The following is a 26,019-nucleotide window of genomic DNA, read 5'->3' on the forward strand; positions in this document are numbered from 1 at the left end:
TCCCTTTGTATTCTCTTAGATATTAGGTAAGATTTATTGAAATGATATATATAAACACACTGTTTATATACAGTAAAACCTAAATATTATTTTAAAGATATTGAGTGTCTCCGATATCACGTTACAGCCATTAAGATAGACAGCCCACCAGGAATAAATACGTACAATGCAAGAAAAATAGTATACAGTAAATGTGTGTACAGTGACACTAAATACATGTACTAAGCACTGTAACCTTTTTGGCAATCGTTAACATCTTCTTGCGCTTGGGCACGGCCCCTGAAGCAGTAGCAGATCGTTTTGGAGCCATAATGAAGGTCTTGACTATGCACAAAGATAAACACAAAAGGGCACAACTCTTTACACAGCGAAACACGTTGATGCTGAATGAGCGAGACAAGACAAGCAAGTGGTTAACACTGCATTCAGTGCGCAGGAACTCAACTGCGTGCTCTGATTGGTTAGCTTGTCAGTCAGGAGAACTTAACTGTGTGCTCTGATTGGTTAGCTTCTCAGCAATCCGCCAATAGCGTCCCTTGTATGAAATCAACTGGGCAAACCAACTGAGGAAGCATGTACAGGAAGTAAAAAGACACATTGTCCGCAGAACCCGCGAAACAGCGAAAAATCCGTGTTCTATATTTAGTTATGCTTTCATATAAAATCCGTGATAGTGTGAAGCCACAAAAGTCGAAGCGCGATATAGCGAGGGATTACTGTACATAATACAGGTTAACTATACCTAATACAAAATGTCTGGGGCCAGAATTATGTCAGATTTGTTTACATTTTGGAATATTTGCTTATGCATAATGAGATACCAGCACCAGCATTGTACAACTTGCACGTATAGTAATTCATATTATCAAGCTGTTGTTATAATGTGCATTGACATGACAAACACGTTAAATCTCAAAAGTGATGAATATGATGATCTTTGGAAAGATCAGGTTTCTGTGTCTACAGAGCCGTGAAAACCTCATATTTGTGTCACCTTAAGACAAAAAATTGGATTTGAGACACTTCAGCATTGTAGTGTGAGCGTCACCTTAGCCAATCTTCACTTCATTAAGCCTGCTGTACTGGGAGCCATTAACCAACCAACCAACCAGACGCCATGTTCCATTTTCATATGGTGTGGGAATACGTGTATAAAACAAGATTTTTGGTGACTTAAAAAAAAAAAAAAGCCAACAAAAAAGGCCATTTACAGCAGTTCCCAATTTTCTCAATGTATTTGCTACATTTTACTGCACTCATATTACAATAAGGACATTTAGCTAGAATGGAAGTGCTTTTGTTTATTGTAAGCAGTGACATTCCATTAACACACAGTGCAGGCATTAGCATTTCACTTCCAAAACTTCCCGCAGCATATTAAAACTGCCACACAGCATCTAACTTGCATTGCTTTGAGTTTTGGTCCTTCATGTTGCTTCGCGGGGTCCCCCCAATTCTAGTCATTGATTGTGTGTTTTAGCTTCATGGTGCTTTACAGAGGACAACCCACATTTCCTATCTCAGATTGAATAAAGCAGTTTGGAATCTGCAAATGTATAAAAATGTTATTACAGGGAACATAGGTGGTATCATGTTGATGCTCAAAAAGATTTGAATATTTAAATTTCAGATTAGTGATACTTTTATATTGTGTCCTTTTTCATCTTGATTTCTCCAGTAAATAAAATAGCAGACAGCAATAAGCAGAAGAAAAATGATGTCATATAGGTAATGATTTGAAAAAGAAATGCTTTGTCTAACTAGTTTACCGCATTTGTAGAATAGGTTTGACACAACTTATTGCTACTGTGGAGTTAAATGTAATTATCTTGTAGAGCCTGTTTTGCTTTGTAAAATTACTTGTAGTAATGTTTGCTGTGAAAGGTATTATATAACGCATTGAATGAAATATGTATTTGATGTAAACACATGGTGCCTTCTGTTTTCTTTAAAGGTATCATTTAAGCCTATACGTTTTTATAGACTTTACTATTTTAATGTCTAGCCTGTTGTAACAGCCTAATTTGGGAATTGCTAAGGACCTTATTATACAGTATCATGAGATTTGGGTCCTGATATTATATCACAGTTTTTACCTTTTTTATGTTATGTAACATATTAAGTATTGGAGGTCACTTTTGTAACATTCCAACTGTGTTCATTCCACCCATTCTGTTTTATATATAAAAATAGTCCAGATGAAACTATCAACCTGACAGCTTAGCATGCCTTTGACCTGTGGTAGTAAAACAATTGTACATAGTTTGGAGAGTCTGCACTACTTAAAAATAAGGGAAATATATATATATATATATATATTTTGGACTATACTATGACAAGAAGAAGAAAGAGAAGCCCTTCAAGTTGTCCAGACCTCCAGAAAGGAAATGTATACTGCTTAATTTAAAGTTTAAAAAACTTCTTAACGGATTAATAAATGTTTTTGCAATAAACTGAAATTCCGTGAATCAGTAATGCTGGTGGTAAATATTATAATGATTGCAAATGCAAAATCTGTCCGGAAAGTGCTCATGTAGGTTGAGATCTGGTGACTGAAATGTCCAGAGTACTTGTGTTTTATTTTTTCCATTGTTCATGCAGTCAATGCATTACTCATCCTGGATTATTCCAGTGTAATAAAATGTTAACTGTTGTCATCTGTAGCAAGTCAGGGTATACACATTTAATACCTTTGTTTTATTTTGTAAATGTATCTTTACTTTAATATAGCTACTTGATAGCGCCCCCATATACAGTTTTATCTGCACATACAAAACTTCTTTAAGCATGTAGACTTACTAGCTTGGCAGAAGCAGACCAAATAGCTTCTTCATACCTGAGCTACACCTGTGCCAATCACCAAAGCAGGTGCCCACTCATTATGCTACTTTGTATTAAAAACATATCTCAACCACTATGGCTAAAAATCACACTAGGATCTCTTATCACTATACCTTGTGTATATTATCATGGGAATTCCTATGTTTGTTATTTTGGCTCACCAACAGTATATAGTTACTGTTAGATTTGTTGCTTGTATGAGTGTTCGGTATATCTACTTTATAGTTCCTCACAGGTACAGCCATGTCTGCATGTGGACAGACACTTCAAGCAAAGAGACTTGCTAGCTCAGCACAAGTAGACCATATGGTAGTGTTTAGACCTGGGCTGCACTTGTGCTAATCATCTAAAACATCTGCCTCTCAACTCCGCTACTTTTGAAAAACACTGTTTTACTGTGAGAATTTGACAGTCACTCACACTAGGGTAGTCTTTGAAAAATATACCTTAATCCTATCAAGTCATGTAAAATCAATGTTACTGTGGAGCAAAATTAATCAATGTAAAACCGATGGTGCAAAAAATAGGAAATGTTTTCAGAAAGAGTCTTATTTTAAGAAATTTGATATAGATGATTGTAAAAATTAGTCTTTTCAAATCCGTGTGTAGAACTGCCTTAGGCTTTTGTTCTGTCCATAGTGGTCTTCCTAGTTTCATTGAGAATACAGATGTATTGTCTGGGTGACAATCTTCTCCTTTCTGTTCTTCCTTTTTTTTTCTCATGTTCAGTATGCATCCCACTTAAAGTAACTTGGATTCATGTAGATTTAACGATAAATATTTGAATAATTTTAAAACCATATGTTTGCATTAGTGTTATTTTTCCAATGCAGATTTCTGTTCCAATCCTAATTACCCCATGCAGATTCTGAAAGAATGACATAAAAGAGGCAAAGTTCAAATTAATGAAGAGTTTAAATCAATACCTAGAAGTTTGTACTGTTACCGATTTCAGTGTCCAGGTGTCCCAATTGCTGGATGTTCAGTCAGTTTTGGTTTTTATGGAATTCCATCTGAGAGTCCAAGTTCCAGTTTTATGTATTGTTTAATACATCATTCGTCATTGTGAGTCTGAACATTTTTTGTTTCGTTCACTATACAGTAATTGATTGTGTTATTCGACTCTCCTATACTGACTTTGATGTTACTGTTAGCATGAGACAGCTCAGTAGAATTCCTTCACTATAAGGTAGAATATGATCATTGAGAAATGGTTTGTGTAATTAGGCATTGATCCTGTCCTTTAAGACATGGAAAAAATTGAGTACAGACAAAAAAATACAGGAATTAAAAATTTCTTTAGATCTTCATCATTAATAATGAGCTCAATAGATAAAACTTTTCATTGTGTGTTATCACTAGAAGTGCTCACATTGTTTTTTTGTCACAAGAAACCATTTAGTTAAAGTGAATTTTGTCTGCCTAGTCATTTTGTGACATGGAGAAAACCTTTTATACTCGCTTGCCTAAATGTCAAAACAGGTTTATGTTGGAGTCAAAAGCTGAATTTTCATTCCACTCAGTGCTTGCAGCTTTCCTTCAAAACTACTGATCATAATAAACTTTGCTCCTCACTTTCTTTGTTGTTGTAGTAGATGGAGAATAACATCCCTTATGAATTCCTACTTTATAGTAAATTATTTGCAGATTTATTTTTTTCTGTTACCTCTTTGCAGCTTGTTTTAAAACTACACCAATGAAACCCACTTGATGATGGAACGCCATCATGTGGTTACAAGGCAGATCCCAACAGTGAACGTATTGTGGTCTGTCTATAACCAAGCATGCAGAGCAGCCATGCTCGGTGTTTTCAGTCAGTTTAGAAGAGCTAGTCATTGTAATCTTCTTATGTTGGGATGTGGGAGGAAACTGGCATTCCCAGAGGAAAATTAACTCTGACCCAGAGATAAATGTGTTTATCCAAAAAAAACACCCAGACAACTGTGGTTCAAAGTACTGTGTCAGCCAGAAGTTATTTTTGTCTTGTAATTCTTTCAGGTCTATAAAGAAGTGACAGCAGACTTACGAGCCTCTAGGAATCAGTATAAAGTTGTGCAGCACTCTGCCAATACAGTTTTGGTTTAGCAGTACATAGAGGCAGGTGTAGACAAGTATTTCATGAAACTCCTTTTAATGGTTACTGTATTGTTGGGGAAAAAAAAATCTTAATTTTAATATAATGAAAACCTGTTTTAAAATGACTTTTTAATAGTATACTTGGTTTATTTTTCAGACTTACTTAACTTAGTTATTTATCTAAACAGCTGACCTGTTATACATCAACAACAATTATATAGGTGCATCTAAATAAATTAGGATATTATCGAAAAGTTGATTTATTTCAGTAATTCAGTTCAAAATGTGACACTCATATATTATATAGATTCATTACACACAGAGTGATTATATTTCAAGCGTTTATTTCTTTACATTTTGCTAATTATGGCCTACAGGTAATGAAAGCTCAAAAATCAGTATGTCAAAAATTTGAATATTTAAATAAGACTTTTTTTTTTTTTTTAATTTAATACAGAAATGTTGGCCTACTGGAAAGTACGTCTATGTACGCACTCAATACTTGGTCGGGCTCCTTTTGCATGAATTACATGAATAAATGAATCAATGCGACGTGGCAAAGAGGTGATCAGCCTGTGGCACTGCTGAGGTATTATGGAAACCCAGGATGCTTTAATAGCGGCCTTCAGCTCATCTGCATTGTTGGGTCTGGTGTATCTCGTCTTCCTCTTGACAATTTCCCATAGATTCTCTGTGGGGTTTAGGTCATGCGAGTTTACTGGCACCAGGTATTGGTACTTTTGGCAGTGTTGTTAAGTGCCAAGTCCTGCTGGAAAATGAAATCGGGATCTCCATAAAGCTTGTCAGCATAGGGATGCATAAAGTGCTATAAAATTTCCTGGTAGACAGCTGTGCTGACTTTGGACTTGATAAAACACAATGGACCAACACCAGCAGATGACATGGCTCCCCAAATCATCACTGACTGTGGAAACTTCACACTGGACCTCAATCAACTTGGATTCTGTGCCTCTCCACTCTTCCACCAGACTCTGGGACCTTGATTTCCAAATGAAATGCAAAATTTACTTTCATCTGAAAAGAGGACTTTGGAACACTGAGCAACAGTCCAGTCTGTTTTTCTCCTTAGCCCAGGTAAGACGCTTCTGACGTCTCTCTTTCAGGAGTGGCTCGACACGAGGAATGTGACAGTTATAGTCCATGTACATCTCCCCCAAATTCCTTAAATGGGCTAAGCTTCATAATCCTCTCAAAGCTGTGCTAATCCCTGTTGCTTGTGCACCTTTTTCTGCCACATTTTTTCCTTCCACTCAACTTTCCATTAATATGCTTGGATACAGCACTCTGAACAGCCAGCCTCTTTAGCAATGACTTGTTGTGGCTTACCCTCCTTGTGGATTGTGTCAGTGACACTTCTGGACAACTATCAAGTCAGCAGTCTTCTCCATAATTGCGTGGCCTACTGAACCAGACTGAGAGACCATGTAAAGGCTCGGGACACCTTTTGCAGGTGTTTTGGGTTAATTCGCTGAGTAGAGTATGACACCATGAGTCTACAATATTGAACCTTTTCACAATATTTTTCTGAGATACTGAATTTTGGGTTTTCATTAGCTATAAGCCATAATCCGCAAAATGAAAAGAAATGCATGCTTGAAATACATCACTCTGTGTGTAATGAATCTATATAATGAGTTTCACTTTTTGAATTGAATTACTGGAATTAACTTTTTGATGATATTCTAATTTATTGAGATGCACCAGTATAATTTATAAGAGAAGCTTATTTCTTTGCTTGGGCTGATTCCCCATTCTGCTTGCCAGTGCTGTTTTTTATTTCAGTTGCATTTTAATTCACTGACACTTTTATTCAAAATCACTAACAAATTACATATAATTGAATATTTCTCTAGTGTGAGCACTAACAGATGGTGTCCCACAGAGAGTTTAATTGTAGTGGTAGCTAAATAACCTTATGGTATGGAATCTGAGGCTCTTATGATTGGGCAACATTCTCTCATGAATATGTTGGCTTAAGCCTTATAGCACTGTGTTGTTACAGCACCCAAGAAAGTTATTTTTTTAAAACTAGTAACCTGAGCAGTAGACTTTTATGCGCTCTTCAAATATATTTAATAATTGATACATTAAAAAGTAACAATTTGTTTTTCCAAAATCTTCTTGATAACTTTGAGTTGGCTGCAACACAGATTTGTTTCCTAATCTGTTGCTCAGATTTGCAGCTGTTCCACCTGTTTAAATTCTACCTAAAGCATTTATGATTTCAAATTAACAAGGCAGAGATTAATTGAACCAGGTCTGGTGGTTCTTAATAAATGGGTGTACTGTATTGGATGTTAACTGTAATGTCAAGGAGATATTTGGAAACGGATAACACACTTTTACAGACATACAATTGCAATTTTCCATCAACAAAGCAGTAATCTGTGAACAACAGACTGGATTTTCAAGATGTGTTGGTCAATTTTTTATAAGGAAATTTCAAGCAGGATCAATATTGGGGACACTTAATCTGGACAAAGTAGGACACTTAAAACTTTTTTTCCTCTTTCCCTTAGGTGGTAATTTTAAAGCCAGGCGCCCTTTCACATTTAACAGTTCAGTTGTTCAGTTGTAATGACAGCCAATCAGAGGCAGGCATACAATATATGATTTTCATGGGCTCACGAAAGTTTACTTGACATGGCATGGAAAAAACATTGTAGGTGACTCACTGTACATGTGCAATATGGCACAATGGATGATTGTGTGATATTTCACTGAACCTCTGTTCTTAAACCGTATAATAACCATAGTTAATCTCTTGATCAATATTTAACTGGTCACTGAAGAATAAAATCAGTGAAATGGTGACAGGTTATAAATTATAAGCAGATTTTGATTCATCATGCTGTAACTTTTGGGGCTAGTTTAATTGGTGTAAAGAACCATGTTTAATCATTGTAACATTCTCAAACAAAATTAGACCAACTTGAAGTCTACAAATGGAACACTAAAATTATTATACAGGTCACTGCAGAGCCATGACCTCAACATATATGTGAAGCCATGTTGGATAATCTGAAAAGGGAAAAGAACAAGAAGGGGCCAAAGTCAAGAGAAGACGTGAAATATCCATTTTTGCATTTTTAGGGAGGCCACCCAAAAAGTGACTTGTTTTAAAAACATGAGAGATTCTTGTTGGTTTTTACATTGTCATTATTTATTTTGATTTATTCTAATGTGTTGTAGTGTTTTCACATGGTGAGATGACTAGCTTTAAAAGTAACTTTATTGGTAGGCTTTAAAGTCCAAACTGGACACCTGCACAACTTGAATTAAATAAACTGTTCCATGCATGAGGATGATGGAAGGCGCTATTTTTATATGTATATATGTATGTATATACAGTATACATGTATATAAACATGGAGGGGCACAATAAAACCACCACCATTCAGAAGGTTCCATTTCATTTTTAGCTTACTGTGTGTACTTATGAGATGAGCAGTTTTTTTGAGGGGTACAGTGCTTAATGTGGTATGTTTCTTTATCTGCCTCTGTAGTGTACAAATGGGCATCTAATGTGTGCAGGATGTTTCATCCATCTGCTGGCAGACGCTCGATTGAAGGAGGAACAGGCCACCTGTCCAAACTGTCGCTGTGAGATCAGCAAGAGCCTGTGCTGCCGTAACCTGGCAGTGGAGAAAGCAGTGAGCGAGTTGCCTTGTGAATGTGGCTTCTGTTTAAAACAGTTCCCTCGCAGCATACTTGAAAGACATCAGAAAGAGGAGTGTCAGGACAGGTAGAGTATTGTAAGGCTGTGGACAAGGTGCAGCAGGGGGAAGGTGTACAAAACAGTGGGAATAGTTGTTATCATGATTTGGTACTCAGGATCAATTGTGGTGTGTGTTTTTTTTTTTTAACTGTCTCTCCCCACCAACTATTGCAGGGTAACACAATGCAAGTACAAACGGATTGGCTGCCCTTGGCAGGGACCTTTTCATGAGCTGACTGTTCACGAGGCAGAGTGCAGCCACCCCACAAAGACTGGCAATGAGCTGATGGGCATTTTGGATGAGATGGACCAGTCACACCGCAAAGAAATGCAGCTCTACAATGGTATCTTCAGTCTGCTTTGCTTCGAGAAAATCGGCTTTACAGGTGAGGGCAGATGGAGATAATTACACCCCCAGCTTAACCTACAAGTTGAGTGTGGCCCTTTTCTAATAATGAAAGAGAGTTCAACTGCAGTAGATATAAGCCCCCAACTGATTGAACATAAAAAGCACACTAGAACATAAGCAAAGTGGAGTCAAGTTGTTAAACAGTTAATTTCAGAAAACCTGCTTTACCGGTTATTCCTGAATGCAAAACATATTTGCTATTACTTTTGCATAGAACATGCATGGATTATTTTTCCATCATTACTTACATTACCGTAAGCTTAATAATATCTGTCTCTGAAACAGTTGGCATGTTTAGAGTTGCAATCTCATTGTGTGATCTGATCATAGTCTGTGGTGCTAGCTAAAGTAAGTCATTTTTGTTAAATTAGACTACTTTGTCAAAATCCAGATTGTCATTTGTGTCTATTGTAAGTACTGGGTTTGAATTCCAAAATGCAATATCATATTCGCCATTTTTCACTTTTCTCAATGTCTTCTAAATTAAACTTTTTTCCCTTTAGATGATTTCTTTTTTGTATTTGTAAAAAGAAAACCCATCCATGTATTCTTGCAACAGCTTAAGAAATTTCAGGGTTCTGGGGAATTTTAGGTTATCCTGGCAGTTTTGAGCATAAAGCAGGAATCGACTCATGCGCTCAGAAAACAGACACTCTAGGAAGAATATGTTTAAAATTTATAATTCATCTAACTCACACACAACTTTTGCTTAACATTACCAACTATGAATTCATGTAACAGTAAGTATAAAATCCTGTCCCAGAACTGTATAATTAGTGACAAGTGTCAAACTTATGAATTGTAGTGTGGTCAAAAGTATGTGGATACCCCTTCCAATTATTGAGTTTGAGTGTGTTTACAGTTACTTATTTGGACGATGCCTTTATCCATGGCAACTTTCAGCATTTATGATAGAATTGGTTACATTTTGTTTTTCCAATTGGGGCACAGGAAGTTCAAGTGACTTGCTCATGGTCACAAAGTGTCAGTAGCAGGATTTGAACCCACAACCTCAGGGTTTGAAGTCCAAAACCATAACCACTACATCACACTGCCTATCAAAGGCACCCTTTGTTACAAGGTGCATAAAATCAAGCACAAAGCCAGGCAATCTCTATTAATAAACATAGGCAGTTGAGTGGATCATACAGAACATCCCAGTGACTTTAAACATGGCACTGTAACTGGATGCCACCTTTGCCACAAGTTGATAAAATTTCTGCTGTACTAGATTTGTACTGGTCAGCTAATATTACTTTTTATTGTACAATCATTACCAAATGTTTTGAGAATGATACAAGTTTGCTGCTTCACTGTTTTTATATCTTTTTTTGTCAGATGTTTCTATGGTATACAAAAGTATAATTACAAGCATTTCATAAATTTCAAAGGCTTTTATTGACATTACATTAAGTTTATGCCAAAAGTCAATATTTGCAGTGTTGGCCCTTCTTTTTCAACACCTCTGCAGTTTGCCCTGGCATGCTGTCAATCAACTTCTGGGCCAAATCCTGACAGATGGAAGCCCATTCTTGCATAATCAATGCTTGGGGTTTGTCAGAATTTGTGGGTTTTTGTTTGTCCACCCGCCTCTTGAGGATTGACATCAAGTTCTCAATGGGATTAAGGTTTTGGGAGTTTCCTGGTCATGGACCCAAAATGTCGATGTTTTGTTCCCCGAACCACTTAGTTAGCACTTTTGCCTTATGGCACTGTTCTCCATCATGCTGGAAAAGACATTGTTTATCACTAAACTGTTCTTGAATGGTTGGGAGAAATTGCTCTCGGTAAATGGACACCTTCCTGTCTAGCTGCTTGCTTGTACTTGTCAGAAAAAAAAAAAAGATAAATGATTTATGTGCTCGTTCATATCTAAGGAATGCCTTAACACGAGACCAGCCTGTAAATAAATATGCTTTTGGTACTAGAAACTAAATTTTGAATTTGAGAGGAAATAATTATTTTTGTCTTTTATTTCTGAAACATGTAGTCTTGCCAGTGCATGCAGTGAAATGGTCATCCTTTGGCTCCTTTGTAGAATTTATTTAAATTTTTTTAATATTGAACCACTTTATTTGTCGCTGTCACTGTACTAGCTTTCGTTTAATGCATGCTACCAAATATTTAAAAGGTGAGCTAGGCTATAAGGGGAAGGCTATGCTACTGAACAGATCAAACAAATTTGTACTCTTAACAAAACCCATGTTTTAGTGAGGTCCACAAAAACAGTATATTAAATGTTTAAACCCTTGGATTATTGTTTTATATGCTTTTATCAGTCTCTTGTAATGTCTCCATAGAAATCCTTATTGATTCAAAGGAAGAGTTTTAGTAGTATCTTGAAGTTTCAGCCATACAGGGTGTGTTATATGTGAATTGCGTCCTTAGTCCTGAGAGATGTTCTTTGATTTACTTTTGTTCATATTTGTGAGTTATGGAAGTTTCCTTCAATATAGCCATTGAATAATCCGTTCTGATCCAGCAGATAATTTCTGTAGTATGAATCCTTCACTCCTTTTCTATCACAGTATATACCGTATATACTCATGTATAAGTCGGGGCTTGATTTTTAACATATAATTTCTGGTATTTTATAATGTTGATTGTATAAGTCGAATGCGGAAAACTCATGATATTGGTCCAAGAGTTTATGATATGCTAACACCCACCTGAGAGAGTAACCACGGAGCAAACTGTCTTTTTCTGTGTGTAGTGCCTATGTGGCCACACAGTAATACCTTAACTATTCCAAAATGATGTTTGCACCATTGTGTTTTGTCTCACACTCTCATAAACCTTTATCATAAGAGCATCCCTTATCTACGATGGAGCATTCGATCAGAAGAAAATATGAAGCTAGTTTTACCTCAAAAGTCGTTGGAGTGGTGAATGAAATTGGTAACTGCGCTGCTGCAACAAAATTCAATGTGTCTGAGGAACTGGTGTGAGATTGGAGGAAACGAAGTTAAAAAAAAAAAAAAAGTTGTATTTTTGAACGGATGTATAAGTCGGGTCTGATTTTTATGATCGATTTTTCGGGTTTCAAGACCACGACTTATACACAAGTATACAGTATACTGTAATTCAAAAAGAATGATCTTAAGGCAGGACTTCCAGGTTTTAGGCCTGCGCTTGATTGTTTGATGTCACTGCATGACTAAACCATGCAACAGGCATTTTCACTTACAGCTCCCCTTTGATTTTATTTATGACAAAGCACAAAGATAAAATTTAAATATATACAATATTACCCATTTTTACTAATTTTCTAGTAACTTTGAACATTTTAAGTTGAGGTGAATAATCTTACCATTGTATAGTACACAAATTTTATATAAAATTTGTGTTGTTAAATTGACTTGCTACATAGCTACACCTGATAAAAATTAACCATGAAATAAGATGTTCATTTAAACAGATACACATAAAGGCAGCATTTAAGTTACACATCGCATCATTTTACTTTCTAAAGCAAAAGAGATGGCTTCCCTAAAAATGAGGGAAATCTAAACATGACTCAAGCTTAGAGCATTTTTAGTGAAATGGTGTAGAAGTTCACAGGAGACGGTGTGAAATACCAGAGGAATACATATAGAAACATTATGATATACAAAGTAAGCATATAATGACAAGCAGAAAGAAAATCAATCGGATTGTGTGTATGTTGATGAAAGAGGATTGTTACTATTCATCATGGTTGATGGCAAAGGCTTTCAGCAGCCAGATTACCACATTCCATCTTCGGGCACTGTCACCAGGCATGTACAAAAGCATTTTACCAAAAAGACACAAGATGAAAAGACAATTAGTCGGAAAGCTTGTATTCAGAGCGGACATTTGGAATGCGTAAATGAGTTGCATCATAATAATGTGTCGCTACATAGATACACACTGCCAGATGAAATCAGCTGTATGACAGAGTCATGTTTATTATTAATTATAAAATATTGTTGCTGCAACCTGACCCATGTCCTGTGCCTCAGTAGAATGTTTCACTTGTACAGTAAACTCCTATCAATGACCAATTTATCATGTACCACAACCATGGCTAGGGTCTCGGTATACCATGAAAATCGATGTTACTGAAGTGATTGTCCCTGCTGACAGTTAACAGATTGGGCATTTAACTATCTCCAGTGTACTCCTGTTCCTAAATAAAAATATGTACAGCACTTTTCACAAATATAATTGAGACTATTTGTGAGAAGTTTTCACTTGATGATAAAATTGTTTACATGTATAATGAACAAGTAATATAAATTTCTGTGTTGTTATTAAGTTGGGTGTCCCTCTTTAACAAATAAAATTTATTAAATGAGCAAAGGGGTTAGTCTGTAAATTATGCAATTTTAAAAGGAACTAAACTGTGAATGGGGAAAAGTAGGACTATGCTATATGATGAAAATGTATGAGAATGCAGGGTATACTGGTACTGCACTGTAGTGAGGGAAAGCAGAAAAAACTCGCAGTGAAGCGTTACAAAAGTTAAGAAACCTTGGCAATTATATTAAATAAGCCAATGGTAGCAAGTTTCATTTAAAAGCAAAATAAATATCATACCTCAGTACTCATTTGATGGCACTAACTTTAGCTTCTAGATGTAAAAATGTTAGTGCATAATTTTCTGAAATGTGCCACTTTTGCAGTTGTTGCCTTGTTCTTAGTGTCTTATGAATGTCGTTTATTACCCCATCCGGCCATAAAACTCCACAAAGAGGAACTCCAAAACATCCACCTTCTCTGTTTGTTCTGATCAAATACTACCTGAGTTTTGTGTCCTTGTCGACATGTAGTTTCTCGGTTTGCTGCCAGATTATTATTTTGTTTTGAAACATTGCTGCAGTTTGAGTCTTTTTAAAAAGTTTTAACTTTCCACTTATCACCTTCCTCTCTCCTTTTCAGGTTTTTAATCAAATGGTATATTGTCCATAAATCAAACTAGCATTGAACTGTACCTTTGATTTCTATTTTGGGCTTAATTTTTGTTAACTTGCTTGTTATGAATTCAGAATCCTTAATTGCCTATTATGTTAATAAGAATTAGTAAGAAACACTTTGAAATCACTTTCTTTTTTTTGGGGGGGTCTGGTGCATCCGCACTCATTGGTATGAGAAACCACCTACATTTGATATTCCATTCAGTGCGTGTTGATGTCTGGTTATGCAAGACACTGAGGGTTTTGGGGTTTCTCCTATTTTCTCCCCCCCAAAAAATCAACACATTTTTGGACCATATTTCGTGTAGAAAATTACTCTTGTTTTGCTAAGAGCAAACCAATAGGTGTCTGCATCAAAAATGATGAGAAGTACTTCATCTTGTGCATGCCACACCAGTTGATCCCAAATTAGGGAAGCTTACTGTATTTTAGAAGCTTCTTAGTTTTAAGTAGCCATATTTAGGTTTAAATTGTTTCCTGTTTTCTTAACCAGCCACTGTTAATACTAAAATGCAAGTAACAAAGAAACCATCAGCTCTCCAGCTAACTTCGTTACAGTTTTGAGTGTGCATCATGAAGCATCATGTTAACAAAATGTTTAGAAATACATGAGAGAGAAAAGGGGGGCATCATGAAGTGCAAATCTGTTCTGGTTCACAAAATATGTTGATAATGTTCTCAGAAAAGGAAACTACAATTTAATTAAAATTTGTATTGCATGAATTGAAAGCATTAACAAGACATATCATTAAATACAATTTATCCACAAGGACAGCCTTCTAGTTTGGAATCTGGTTGGAACAAAAAACTGTAGTCTTCCTGTACCATGATTGAAGATTCCTGGTGAAGTGCCTAAGGTATTGGACTTTAAACCTCAAGGTAGCCAGTTCAATTTCTGCATTTGCGTCAGTGTATCCATGAGCAAACAAACCACTTGACTTACTTGTGCTCCAATTCTATGTTATTGTAATTTGCCCTGGGTAAAGGCGTTATCCAAATATTGTGTAAAATTATGCAAAATTCACATAGACATTTTCTGTGCATGGATTGGAACCAAGGTGTTTGCAGCTGTTAGTCAGCAATGTTAATCATTAGACCTCCATGCTCCCCAGGTATCTAATGTTAAAGTGTCCAAAACAAAAACATTTTAAAGTAACTAATATCTTAAAGTGAAATCTGCTAGTTGCTTTAGTCATTTCAGAAATACTGTTAATTTGAACTGCATTCCAAACAAAGATGTTAAAAAAATTGGAGAAGTGCAGCTCTGTAACTATGCAGCCTGCAAATTAAAAAAACAATAAGTGAAATGAGTCTAGTTTTATATGATACTGAAAGGTAAAAGGCTTAGAAGGCAACTTTTAAATGTGATGTTTTGGCATGTGAACCTGTTGCTCATATCCTGAAGATGCCATAAAACATTTTAGCAAAGGTAATTTTAGAACAGAAATCTACAAGCCACATAATGTCTAAAAAGTGTCTAACTGGAACATCTTCATAAAAACAGAATTTAACCATTATACAAAGTACAAATAGTAGATTCCCACAGATTAGATTCTCTAATCATGGATTAAAAATGTGCATTTACAAATCTACAAATAATAAACATTGAATTCATAGCTAGGAAGTCTTTCTCTTGTTTATAAGGTATTTGAAAACAAACGTTTTGCAATTTACTGTTGTCAAGAACTAGGCCTGGATGGGCTTCAGTCCCACTGTAGGGCAATTTAATGAAACACTGACTGACGCTGATACTACAACATAGGTCAGATTAGTTACAAAAGTGGAGACCCTGCAAGAGATCTTGTTGTCGATTTCTTTTGGATAAATATTCTGAATTCACTGCAAATGATTGTGTGTGTACACTCTTTAGCCACTCTAAGTAGAGAAAACCATTCCTAGTCTTATATAGAATTAGATAAGAATCTACAGTATAATTATACATTTGTATAAAACAGGTTGAAAATATATTTTATATTAGAGCTCCGCTAGATTAAATGATGTAGGGATTTTTATCAATCCTTTCACTTCAATTCAGTTTTTTGAATAGACGCATTGAAAATGGATTTTTAGGAACCTGCATTAGTTGAGAAATCTTAGTTCATGAAGTATGTTGAATGTTTGACAGTTTTCTTATTTAAAGAAAAGTGATATGTAAATAACTAACTGTTTGTTTAGTCATCCTTTAATACATGGCATGAAGGAAACTTGGTTCGATTCAGGATCAGTTTTAATCTATATTAAATTACACTGGGATTGGGCAGAAGATGCACCGTTTTTTTCCAGGAATTCAAAATCGTATTTACCGTAGACTGCCATCTTGTGTTGAACATGATGAAACAAATAGTGATGAGCAGTTTTTCTTCTGTTGGGTGGAATATTCCTTTAATAAATGTTACATTTTTTTAGTGATACTTTGCATTTGAGAAATGGCAGATTTCTGCCTGTACTAATTCTAATTCTAGTTATAGTTTAAACAAGTATAACTTAATGTTCTTCAATTGTTGATTAAACTAGTCTTAATATCAGTATAGTTATTGACTAGATCTGTGGGTTCAAGCTGCACGATGCGCACACACACACACACACAAAACTGGGAAAAGTGGCCTGTTAAAAAACACAGCTCTTGTTTCTCCATGCTTGGCTTTGCTTCAATTCTAACATGGTGCTCCATGCTGGGAGACTTCACTCTTATCTCTTGCACCCCACCATGTTCTCCTCTTTATTGTCACACATCCACCTACAACAGTTTGGACCCCTAGTAAGCAGAGGGAGACATCAAGGTAACCCCACCCTCTCGTTCTCTATTTCTTTACATTTCCCTTTATTCAATACATGTATTGCCTATAAACCATGCATCAAAAACAAGGGATTTTAGCAAAAAAAGACCATTTTAACAGCTGAGTGCCATCTTTCTCACATGAGAAGTTCAAACAGAGTGTCTCCCTCTCTGTCAGGTCCATTCCACCAGCATTAAAATATTTTTAGTTTTGGTGAACGTTTTTAGTGTACCATCATTTTTAAAATTATTGGTACAAATTGTCAGACTATTGCAGATTAATATACAATGAGGAACAAATACAAATGTTAACTATTATTAATCAAAGTAAACATATCAAACATTACATTTTAGTGTTTAACTGATGTTAATTAACAATGGTTAAGCTTTTGTTTCAGACAGAATTGGCAATCATTGTTCCTTTAAATAGAGGATATAAGGGTAAAACCAAGAAGCAGACCTCGCCTGCAAGCTGAATTTGGAGTTGTTTTGCTCTTTTTTTTTTTTTTATAAACCTGAAGTAGTATGTTAGTTGTGAATACTTCTTTTGACCTTAATTCTCATGTATACTGTTCACTGTATAATTTTAGACTTAAATTTTTTTTATATCCAGCATCAAGCCACTTAAAAAATGATTTAATAAAGCGTCTGTCTTGCATCAGAAACACTAAACAACATATACACACACCTATGCAAAAACTATCGGTTATTACTTTTTAAAATCACAAAATATGATAGTAGGGATGGGAGATTTAAGAAACGTCACTTTTTGTTTGTGCCTAATCAAGGTTAAGTACATTTAAGATCAACAAATTGTGGTCATTTGAAACATTCAGTTCCTGGAGGGGGTATTTTGAGGAAAAAAAGGGTGACATCAACAAGTTGTGCCAGTAGTCGTAATGTTGTTACGGATTTTCTGCTGTTATCCTAAATCATGCCTTGTTACTGGTGATAGAGATCGGATGAGATCCAAAATTGTGCTCTACTTTGCAGCATTGGGTTTATATTCGTGGGTTGTCCTGACCAGATGCTACAGCACTTTGGGGGACCTTGGCTTAAAATGTTTGGGAACCCCTGCAGTAAACGGCTTATAATTTAGTCAAGTGATATGTGTATTAAAATGTTACATGTAAACTAAGAATGTATTTATAAAAAAAAATTATAGGTACTTTGTTGTTATAGTCTCAAAATTTTCACTTGCCAGTTTTATAGTCATATTCTTTTATTCATACTTATTTAAAAGCTACATTAAGGTAATTTAAAGATAATCTTTAAAATCTGACTTCATTTTTTAAGAACATCAACGTTGGCAGATGTGTGCTGTACCCCAGGCCCATTTGAAAACCCTTAGATTATTGCAGTCTACTGAGGATTCATTTATGGAGGCAGACTTGTTATTTGGAAAATACATTTTCTGAAAGACACATGGGTTATTATTTTTAATTGAATCGAATGGCAAATCATCAGGTACAAATCGAGAATCAAATTGAATTGACAAGTCACCATCAGTTCACAGCTCTAGTACATATATACTTCAGTCAGTACAGGCAAACTCCACACAGAGGGCATCTTTGTGGAGGGCTAAGTCATGGATGACACAAGCACAGTATATACCCATGTTGTTCTAGTAATTAATCAATGTCCTTGTATTGGTACCTTTCATACTACCATTTTTGTGCATAAATAGAGGATTCATTTTTAATAGCATAAAATAAAGGAATCAACTTGCTTTAAGATGTATATTGACAACTGCTATATTGGTACAGCAATATTCGGTGGTGTTTGCATCCAACTCTGAAATTATAATTGTGCCATGGCAGTATTCATCTCAATTCAAATTTGTTTTTTGATGGCTAGATTTGTGGAGGAGTGCTTAACATGCTGTTTGTGTGCAAAAAGTAATACTGATTTCTAAATTCCAAATGTCATAACAGTGCTTTAAATCACAAACAAAATTGTCGTATTATAGCTGTTATATAGATGTTTGTTCCAGGCTTAGATAAACTAAACATTTTTCTTGTGTCTGCATTGCACGCTAAACATATTTATTTATATGCAACTAGATAGGTTACTGCTTTTATTGCATTGGCCTCCGTTAGTCTTTAAATTCTGGTGCGCAGTGTCCCAGTGGCAGCTTCTTCCCTCTGCAAAGTAGACTTGTATATATTACAGGGTCAAATTATTTAGCAAACGTTTTGAAATGGAAAAGTTAAACACGTTAGAATTATGCCGAGGTTTGAGCTTGTGTGATTCAGTCTTCATTAGAACGGTGTTGTCTGAAAACAGGGTGCTAAATATGAGGAGTTAGTGAAGAGCAGCTATGGGGGTCTGGGGCCCCCTGAAAACCCAAAAATCAATGTTGTGGTTATCCCTGGAAAAAATGAAATATAAATATTGATAAAACTAAAGACCTATTACCAAGTTTGTGAGGAAAAAAATGTAGTACAGTGCAGAATGGTCTGCAAGTGCTTCACTGGCTAGATGACTGAGTGGTAAGGCAGGAGAGTGACCTCCGTTGTCAGTCAGCTGGAGTGTGCACTGGCCAATAATAGGAGACCTTGTTTGGTGTACTTTAAAGTAAATCAGCATTCAGATGGAGTGACTAGAGCATGGCTGCAGCCCTCTTTCATGCATAATGTCTTGACGATGTATGCATTTTGCTGGTCAGAAGTATAAGGTGGCATTAGTTTTGTTTACAGAGTATGTATTTGTAGTGTCATTTATCTACTAAAGATACTAATATACTACTTAACCATATTCGCCATAGTTTGTTTATTGATTTTTCCATAGTACCAGAGCAAGATATCAGTGTTCTGCTATCACTGGAGCTCTAAAGGACCCCATGCTTACCATTAGTGTTTTGCACACCATCTAGAAATGAATGTTCAGTTGCCCGTAATAATCTGGTTCAAGAGGAGAGATCAAATAAGGAATACAGTGAACCCTCGTTTATCACGGTTAATCCGTTCCAGACTCTACCGTGATAAATGAATTTTCGCGAAGTAGGATTCTTTATTTATAAATCGAATATTTTCGCAGTTAGAGTATAGAAAACCTGTTTACGACCTTCTAAATACGTTTTTTAACATTATTAGAGCCCTCTAGACATGAAAAAACACCCTTTAGTCACCATTACACTCGTATTACCCAATATATTAGACAAAATAAGACATATTAGACGTTGCAAATATCATATTACTAGGCGCACTCGCCTTTTAAGGCGACCGACTTTTATCCTCAATTTGTGTGCGCTCCATGTGTACATCAGGCATGTAAGTGTAGGGAATGAGAACATCAAAGTGCCCATTCATAACATCTCCCGAAAACCTAAGTTTTTTTTTTTTGTTTTTTTTTCCCCCTCAACTGCCTGTCCAAAGTCGTACAATGTCAGCCCGAATCTGTACCGCTAAATAAGCTATAGATGAGAATAAGCAAGCACCATCTCCCCTGATATTTACTACACGGTGAGGCATTTGTACTCCATCAACATTAATTATTTCCAGAGACATAATTTTGTCTATTTTTCCAGCGCATCGCGCACAAAAACAAGGGAACGATGAGAGCACCAGAACTCTGCTCACATCTGCTTCGTACTTCAAGCCGCAAGTAGTAAGTCTGTAATAAGCGGAATACCGCTACGCTTTGCACTCACGGGACGGAAGGACAATATCGAACGCTTTTATATAGTAGATTATTGTACTGTACATTTAATTGCACACAACCACTAACCTATGAAGGCACGACCTCAGGAGAGTCTTCAGAGGTGGTGCAGTATCTTCAGCAGGTGCGTTGTTGTCTTCAGTGAAGAAGTACTAGGAGTAGGCAATGGGTGTCTGGATGCATGGCTGAAGAACATCTTGATAGGCAGTTGCTGGCGCTGTCTTTTCATATGCGTGAGGAGGCTTTTGTAGGGTATTGCCATCTTTAATCATATCCAAGAGTTTCACCACCTTCTGGATAGTAAGCATCTTCCTCCGGCACATAGTTTTATTGTCAGAAGGCATAGAAAAAGCAGCACGTTTAGGAGCCATCGTAGGGCTTAGATAAAAGTTCTCAGAAAGCGCATGCGTAGTGACGTAAGCGTGTATGAGAAAAAAATCGCGATAGAGTGAAGCCGCGAAAGTCGAAGCGTGATATAGTGAGGGATCACTGTAATCCATTAATGATGCCCATGATTGTCTCATTTAAGTCAGAGAACCTCACTTGGATTTCTGTGCTAGTCGTAGATTATCCATAATAATTAACACATTTTTTTAAAAACAAAGATGTTTGTAAGTGTACTGAGTATCAGAGTCGAAAAGATGGTGGTTGACTTTACAAGCTGTGTTTGAGTATTTGCAGAAAAAAAAACTTGTACAACCTTGTACCCGACAGTATCATGTGGAAGGTGCTTAAATGGTGTAGGCTTCTGGGGTTGCTGCTTCATACCATTCAAACCTCGTATTTACAAAACAGCAGCTGTGTTCATCAACTTGAATCCATTCAGTGTGATCATTGGAGTTTGCCAAGGGTGCACCTCTCCTCATCTCTTGAAACAGTAAAAATCCACAATTACGGGATTGGACAGTATTCAGTTCGGCGACCTAAGGTTTTCATATCCATTTGGCTCCATTAGACTGAAGTTTCCAATGCATAATGGAACAGCTTGATTGCCTGGTGGTGTGTGATTGGTTTGAGAATCCCCACTTCCAATCTTAGGCCATTGTTTTCTCTGCAAAATGAAAGGGGTGAGGAGCTGCTCCATAAGCAATGGGTATAGATCAAAAGAATGAGCTTGCAAGTATAAGTATCTCTAATTATATTCCTAAGCAGGGTTTTTATATTTAACTGTGCATGGCAGAGTGAGGAGCTCATCAGTGCAGGAGTAATCGTAGTAGAACTACTATTTCTTTGGGCGGTACAAGGCTCAGTCTGGGGAAAGAGTGAAGGACAGACCTGGAGGGATTATGTCTGCCCCAGAAAGCTTTTTTTTCATCTGGTAATGCATCAGGAACTGCTGGAAGAAGTTGCTGAGAACAGGGTGGCCTGCTCATTACAGCTCAGCATCTTGCTGCCATGACCATCATTAGAAAAAGTAGAGTGAAAGTGACAATGATGAGAGGGTGTTTGAAAGATTGTAAAGTTTGGAACAGTGCAGTAAAACCTTGAAAACCACTGCATGTAAAATTTAATGAATCTTACATAACCCCCACTCACCCCTATATGTTCAGTGATTGCCCTACATGAAGGCATGTACTTTATAGAAGAAAGACAGTGCAAAAATTGCTTTGAATTGTGTTTACATTTTCAGCAAACATCACATGAAAAGTTACTGAATCCTAGATTTATTTATTTTTTAATTGTGCCAAATATGAAAGACCTAATGATATGTGCACTAGAGAGTGCTGCTGCATATTAGGATTTATATTACATATACAGTTTCATGCAAAATTTTGGACACCCCTCTCCAAATTGCATATTTTATTTACATTTGAAATAAAAAATAATAAAATATAAAATTTGCAGCAAAGAAACTAAAAAGTGGGATTTTTTATTAAGTTGTTTGCAGTTTATTTGATTAACTGAAAAAACGTTTAAAAAAAAAATAATAAGAGTAAGTGTGGTATTTACAGAAGTTTGGGCACATTTTCAGTTGTTAGGTTATTTAGTCTGGTCTGTCTTCATTTGTTAATTCTCAACTAGACAAACACTTATCATTTGGAATTGTCAGCTGATGACAATTCTAGAGCCTAATAAATACTTTGACTCTTCAAACATTGTTCAACACTCAACAACAGTGTGCTCTTCTAAGTAAATAACTGAAAATCTGAAAATAAAAGTAAATGATGCCTATAAAGAAAGGGAGGGCTAGACAAATATATGAAAGAACCTACATTTAGCAGTTTCAACGGTTAAGGGGAACCATAACGGTCAAGACAAGAAAATTGGCTAATAGAATTCCTATTATTATTCGTAGCTATTAACTGGGCTATCATTTTTATGCAGATGATACTCAACTTTACTTCAATGTTAAAAGTGGAACTTCATCAGAGCTTTCTCAGTTCACAACCTGCCTTAGTGAAATTAAAACCTGGATGGAGCAGAACTATTTAAAATTAAATTGCAACAAAACTGAACTCCTGCAAATTGGGACTAAAGTGCAACTTAATAAAATGAGCTCCTATCCCAGTCCATCTTGGCGGTGATCTCATCAGACCTGCCTCTACTGCAAAGAATCTTGGTGTCATTTTTGATTCCTCCCTTTCTTATTCTGCCCACATAAATCACATTAAGAAACTTTCTTCCTTTCACCTCCATAACATATCCTGTGTTCGCTCCTTCCTCTCCTTTTCTAATGCTGAGAAACTTGTCCCTGCTTTTATCACATCCCGCATCAATTATTGTAATTCCCTACTGACAGGTGCCCCTTCTAATCTCATATCACAGCTCCAGCTTATTAAAAACTCGGCTGCAAGAGTCCTTACTCCAACCAGCAGCAGCGAGCACATCACACCCATCCTACTCCGTCTTCACTGGCTCCCTGTGTCTTACAAAATCAAATATAAAATCCTACTAATAACCTACAAAGCCTTAAACGACCTTGTGCCAAGCTACATCAGTGACCTTCTCCATCACTATGTGCCTGTCCGCCCACTAAGGTCCTCTGAATCTTGTTGTGCCCCACACTAATCTACACACCATGGGTGACAAGGCCTTCAGCTGTATAGCGCCCAGACTCTGGAATGACCTACCAAAATAAATTAGATCAGCTGACTCCATGAATTCTTTTAAAAAACAACTCAAACCTCATCTGTTCAGGAAGGCTTTTAGCTCTACTTGTCTTTATTCCCCTTCTCTCAGTTTATCTCTCTGTCAAGATGCTCATGTAACCTGTATGTGTGTGTGCTAGACCATCAATTATGTTGTCTGTTAGGCTTTCTCTGATTTTACTGTCTTAATCTTCTTCTTTATTTATTTGGTTGGTTTGTACAATGCTATACACTGTATACCCTGCTGTTTTTTTCTTATATTCTGTAAGTGCCTTGAGCATGGGAAAGGTGCTATATAAATAAAATGTAGTAGTATTATTATTAGAACAACTTGGTTACTGTGCAGTAGAGCAAAGCAACCCCTCATGGCTGCAAGGGAGCTGCAGGCAGGTTTAGCTGAGAAAGGAGTGGCGGTGCAGCCTTACTAACATGGACCTGGCCTTCGTTGAAGAGCCATGACAAGGAAAGCTTACCTGCAGTTTCATCACAAAAAACAATATCTATATAACAGAAATATTTTGGAATCGAATACTGTGGAAACATGAAGTTAAAATCAAAATCTTTGTTTTGTTTGGCGAGAAAAAAAGAGCAGCCCCCAGACTTTATCATCAAAGTCTATTATCAAAGCTGTGTGTGGATCTTAAACATGCTGTGCACACAAGACAGCCCAGGAACACCACACAGCTAGAAGTGATCTGCAAGGGAGAATGGGAAAAACGATTCCAAAACCAGAATAAGAAGACTCCTAGTTGGCTACAAAAAAACCTTGGCAAGCTGTGTTTGTTAAAGGGGGTGTTACAAACTACTGACTTGGCAGGGTGAATAATATTGCCATACGCTACATTTGCTCTTGATTTTTTTTGTTTTTTTTTTTTTTTGTTCATCGAATAAATTGTAACTAACTGTACATTAATGTCATAAAAAATGCCATTGTTTTAACTGTTTACTTCAAACGTCAACAAAATATGCAGAGTAATTTGGCTGGGGTGTCTAAACTTTGGCATGGAATTCATGATAGGAATGTGCAGTGTGCTGGAGTGTTGGATACCTGCAGCAGATTTCCATATTTTAGCACAGTTTGAAATGAGGCAAATTTTAGAAACGTATGTGCATGTGGAACTGCATACACCAGTTTTATACATATGAAAAAGATTATACATAAGGTTTTACGTTTTATTCTCCACAGTAAATGTAAGCAAATGAGAGGTACCATTAAAATCCACTTTCACAGAGAATGAGACACTCATTTGGCAAAAGGCATAGAGACAAAAGTGACAGTTTATCCTAGCAACATGCCCAAAATAAACTGCAACAGTGCACGTCTACAAGAAGTACAACTTTGCTGTGATTTTTTTTTTTTTTTATATAACCTAAGCACTCTAAAAATAAATGTGTTCATCTCTGTGTAGTGTGGCATGATGGTAAAATTACTTGCTAATATGAAGGATTCACAGGTTTTACACTAAATACAGTGGAACCTCGAGATACGAGTTTAATTCGTTCCAGCACTGAGCTCGTATAGCGAATTTCTCATATCTAGAACAAACTTCCCCATTGAAAATAATGGAAATCCAGTTAATCCGTTCCGCACCCCCAAAATTATCAACATAAAAATCAATTTTCCTAACAAATAACACTGATAAATAATATATACCGTAGTTTACCTTTAATAAATAACATTGGTAAATAATATAACTGTAGTTTACCTTTATGAAGAGTCCTGGCTGGCTTGAGGGAAACGATAGGGAGGTGGGGAGGAGGAAACGGGTTACTGTGGGGAAGGAGAGTCCCCCTCTGATTCAGGAAGGCTCTCTCGTGGAATAATTATTTTCACGTTAAATGCAAAAAAAAAAACAATGAAATCACAAACACGTAGATCCTCGCGCTACGGGAGAACAAGGAACACTGAGTGAGCTGACGGGCGGGCAGCGTCAGCTTGGGTGAATCCCCAAGTCGAGGTGGATCGGGAAACACATCACGCATACCCACAGCCTGGCTCGTTATGCGAGCCAATGCTCGTATTTAGATCCGAATTTTTCGCTCATACTTTCCTCGTATCTTGAATTTCTTGTATACAGAGCTGTTCATATCTCGAGCTTCCACTGTAATGTAATATCAACAGTGTCTCCGTTAAACCACTTCAGACCACTCCAAAGTGAAGTTTTGTTTGTAGATCACATTGCTGTGATGAAGAAACACTTTACTGATGTTTTGTGTTATGAAGTCCTAAAGAAGTGTTTGTTAACATCTTGCTGAATTAGAGTAAATGAGTAATGACCACACTAAAACTATTGAGGTCGGTAAAAGATCTCTAGCGAATTGTGTTGACCTGTTCAGAAACTGTTTTTTTGTGTGACCAAAATGTGTTAAATTAGACAGGACTCTAAAATGCATGAGGCGTCTTCCTGTATAATAAAATAATCCTTTAGGAGTAGGCTGTGGTTCAACCTGTGATCCTGTAATGGATAATTTGTGTAAGTGAATGGATGAAT

At 36.5% G+C, this 26,019-nt stretch overlaps 1 protein-coding gene across 1 annotated transcript in view; it reads left to right on the forward strand.

Annotated features, from left to right (window-relative positions):
- The window catches only part of cyhr1 (cysteine/histidine-rich 1), a 41,425-nt gene that overhangs the window by 12,119 nt on the left and 3,287 nt on the right, over positions 1–26,019 (forward strand). The window contains exons 2-3 of the mRNA XM_039736224.1: positions 8,445–8,683; positions 8,831–9,042. Coding sequence (XP_039592158.1) covers positions 8,445–8,683; positions 8,831–9,042 — 451 coding nt within the window. The remainder of the gene's footprint in view (positions 1–8,444; positions 8,684–8,830; positions 9,043–26,019) is intronic.

Source organism: Polypterus senegalus, chromosome 15 (genome assembly GCF_016835505.1).
Source record: "Polypterus senegalus isolate Bchr_013 chromosome 15, ASM1683550v1, whole genome shotgun sequence".
Lineage (NCBI taxonomy): Eukaryota > Metazoa > Chordata > Cladistia > Polypteriformes > Polypteridae > Polypterus > Polypterus senegalus.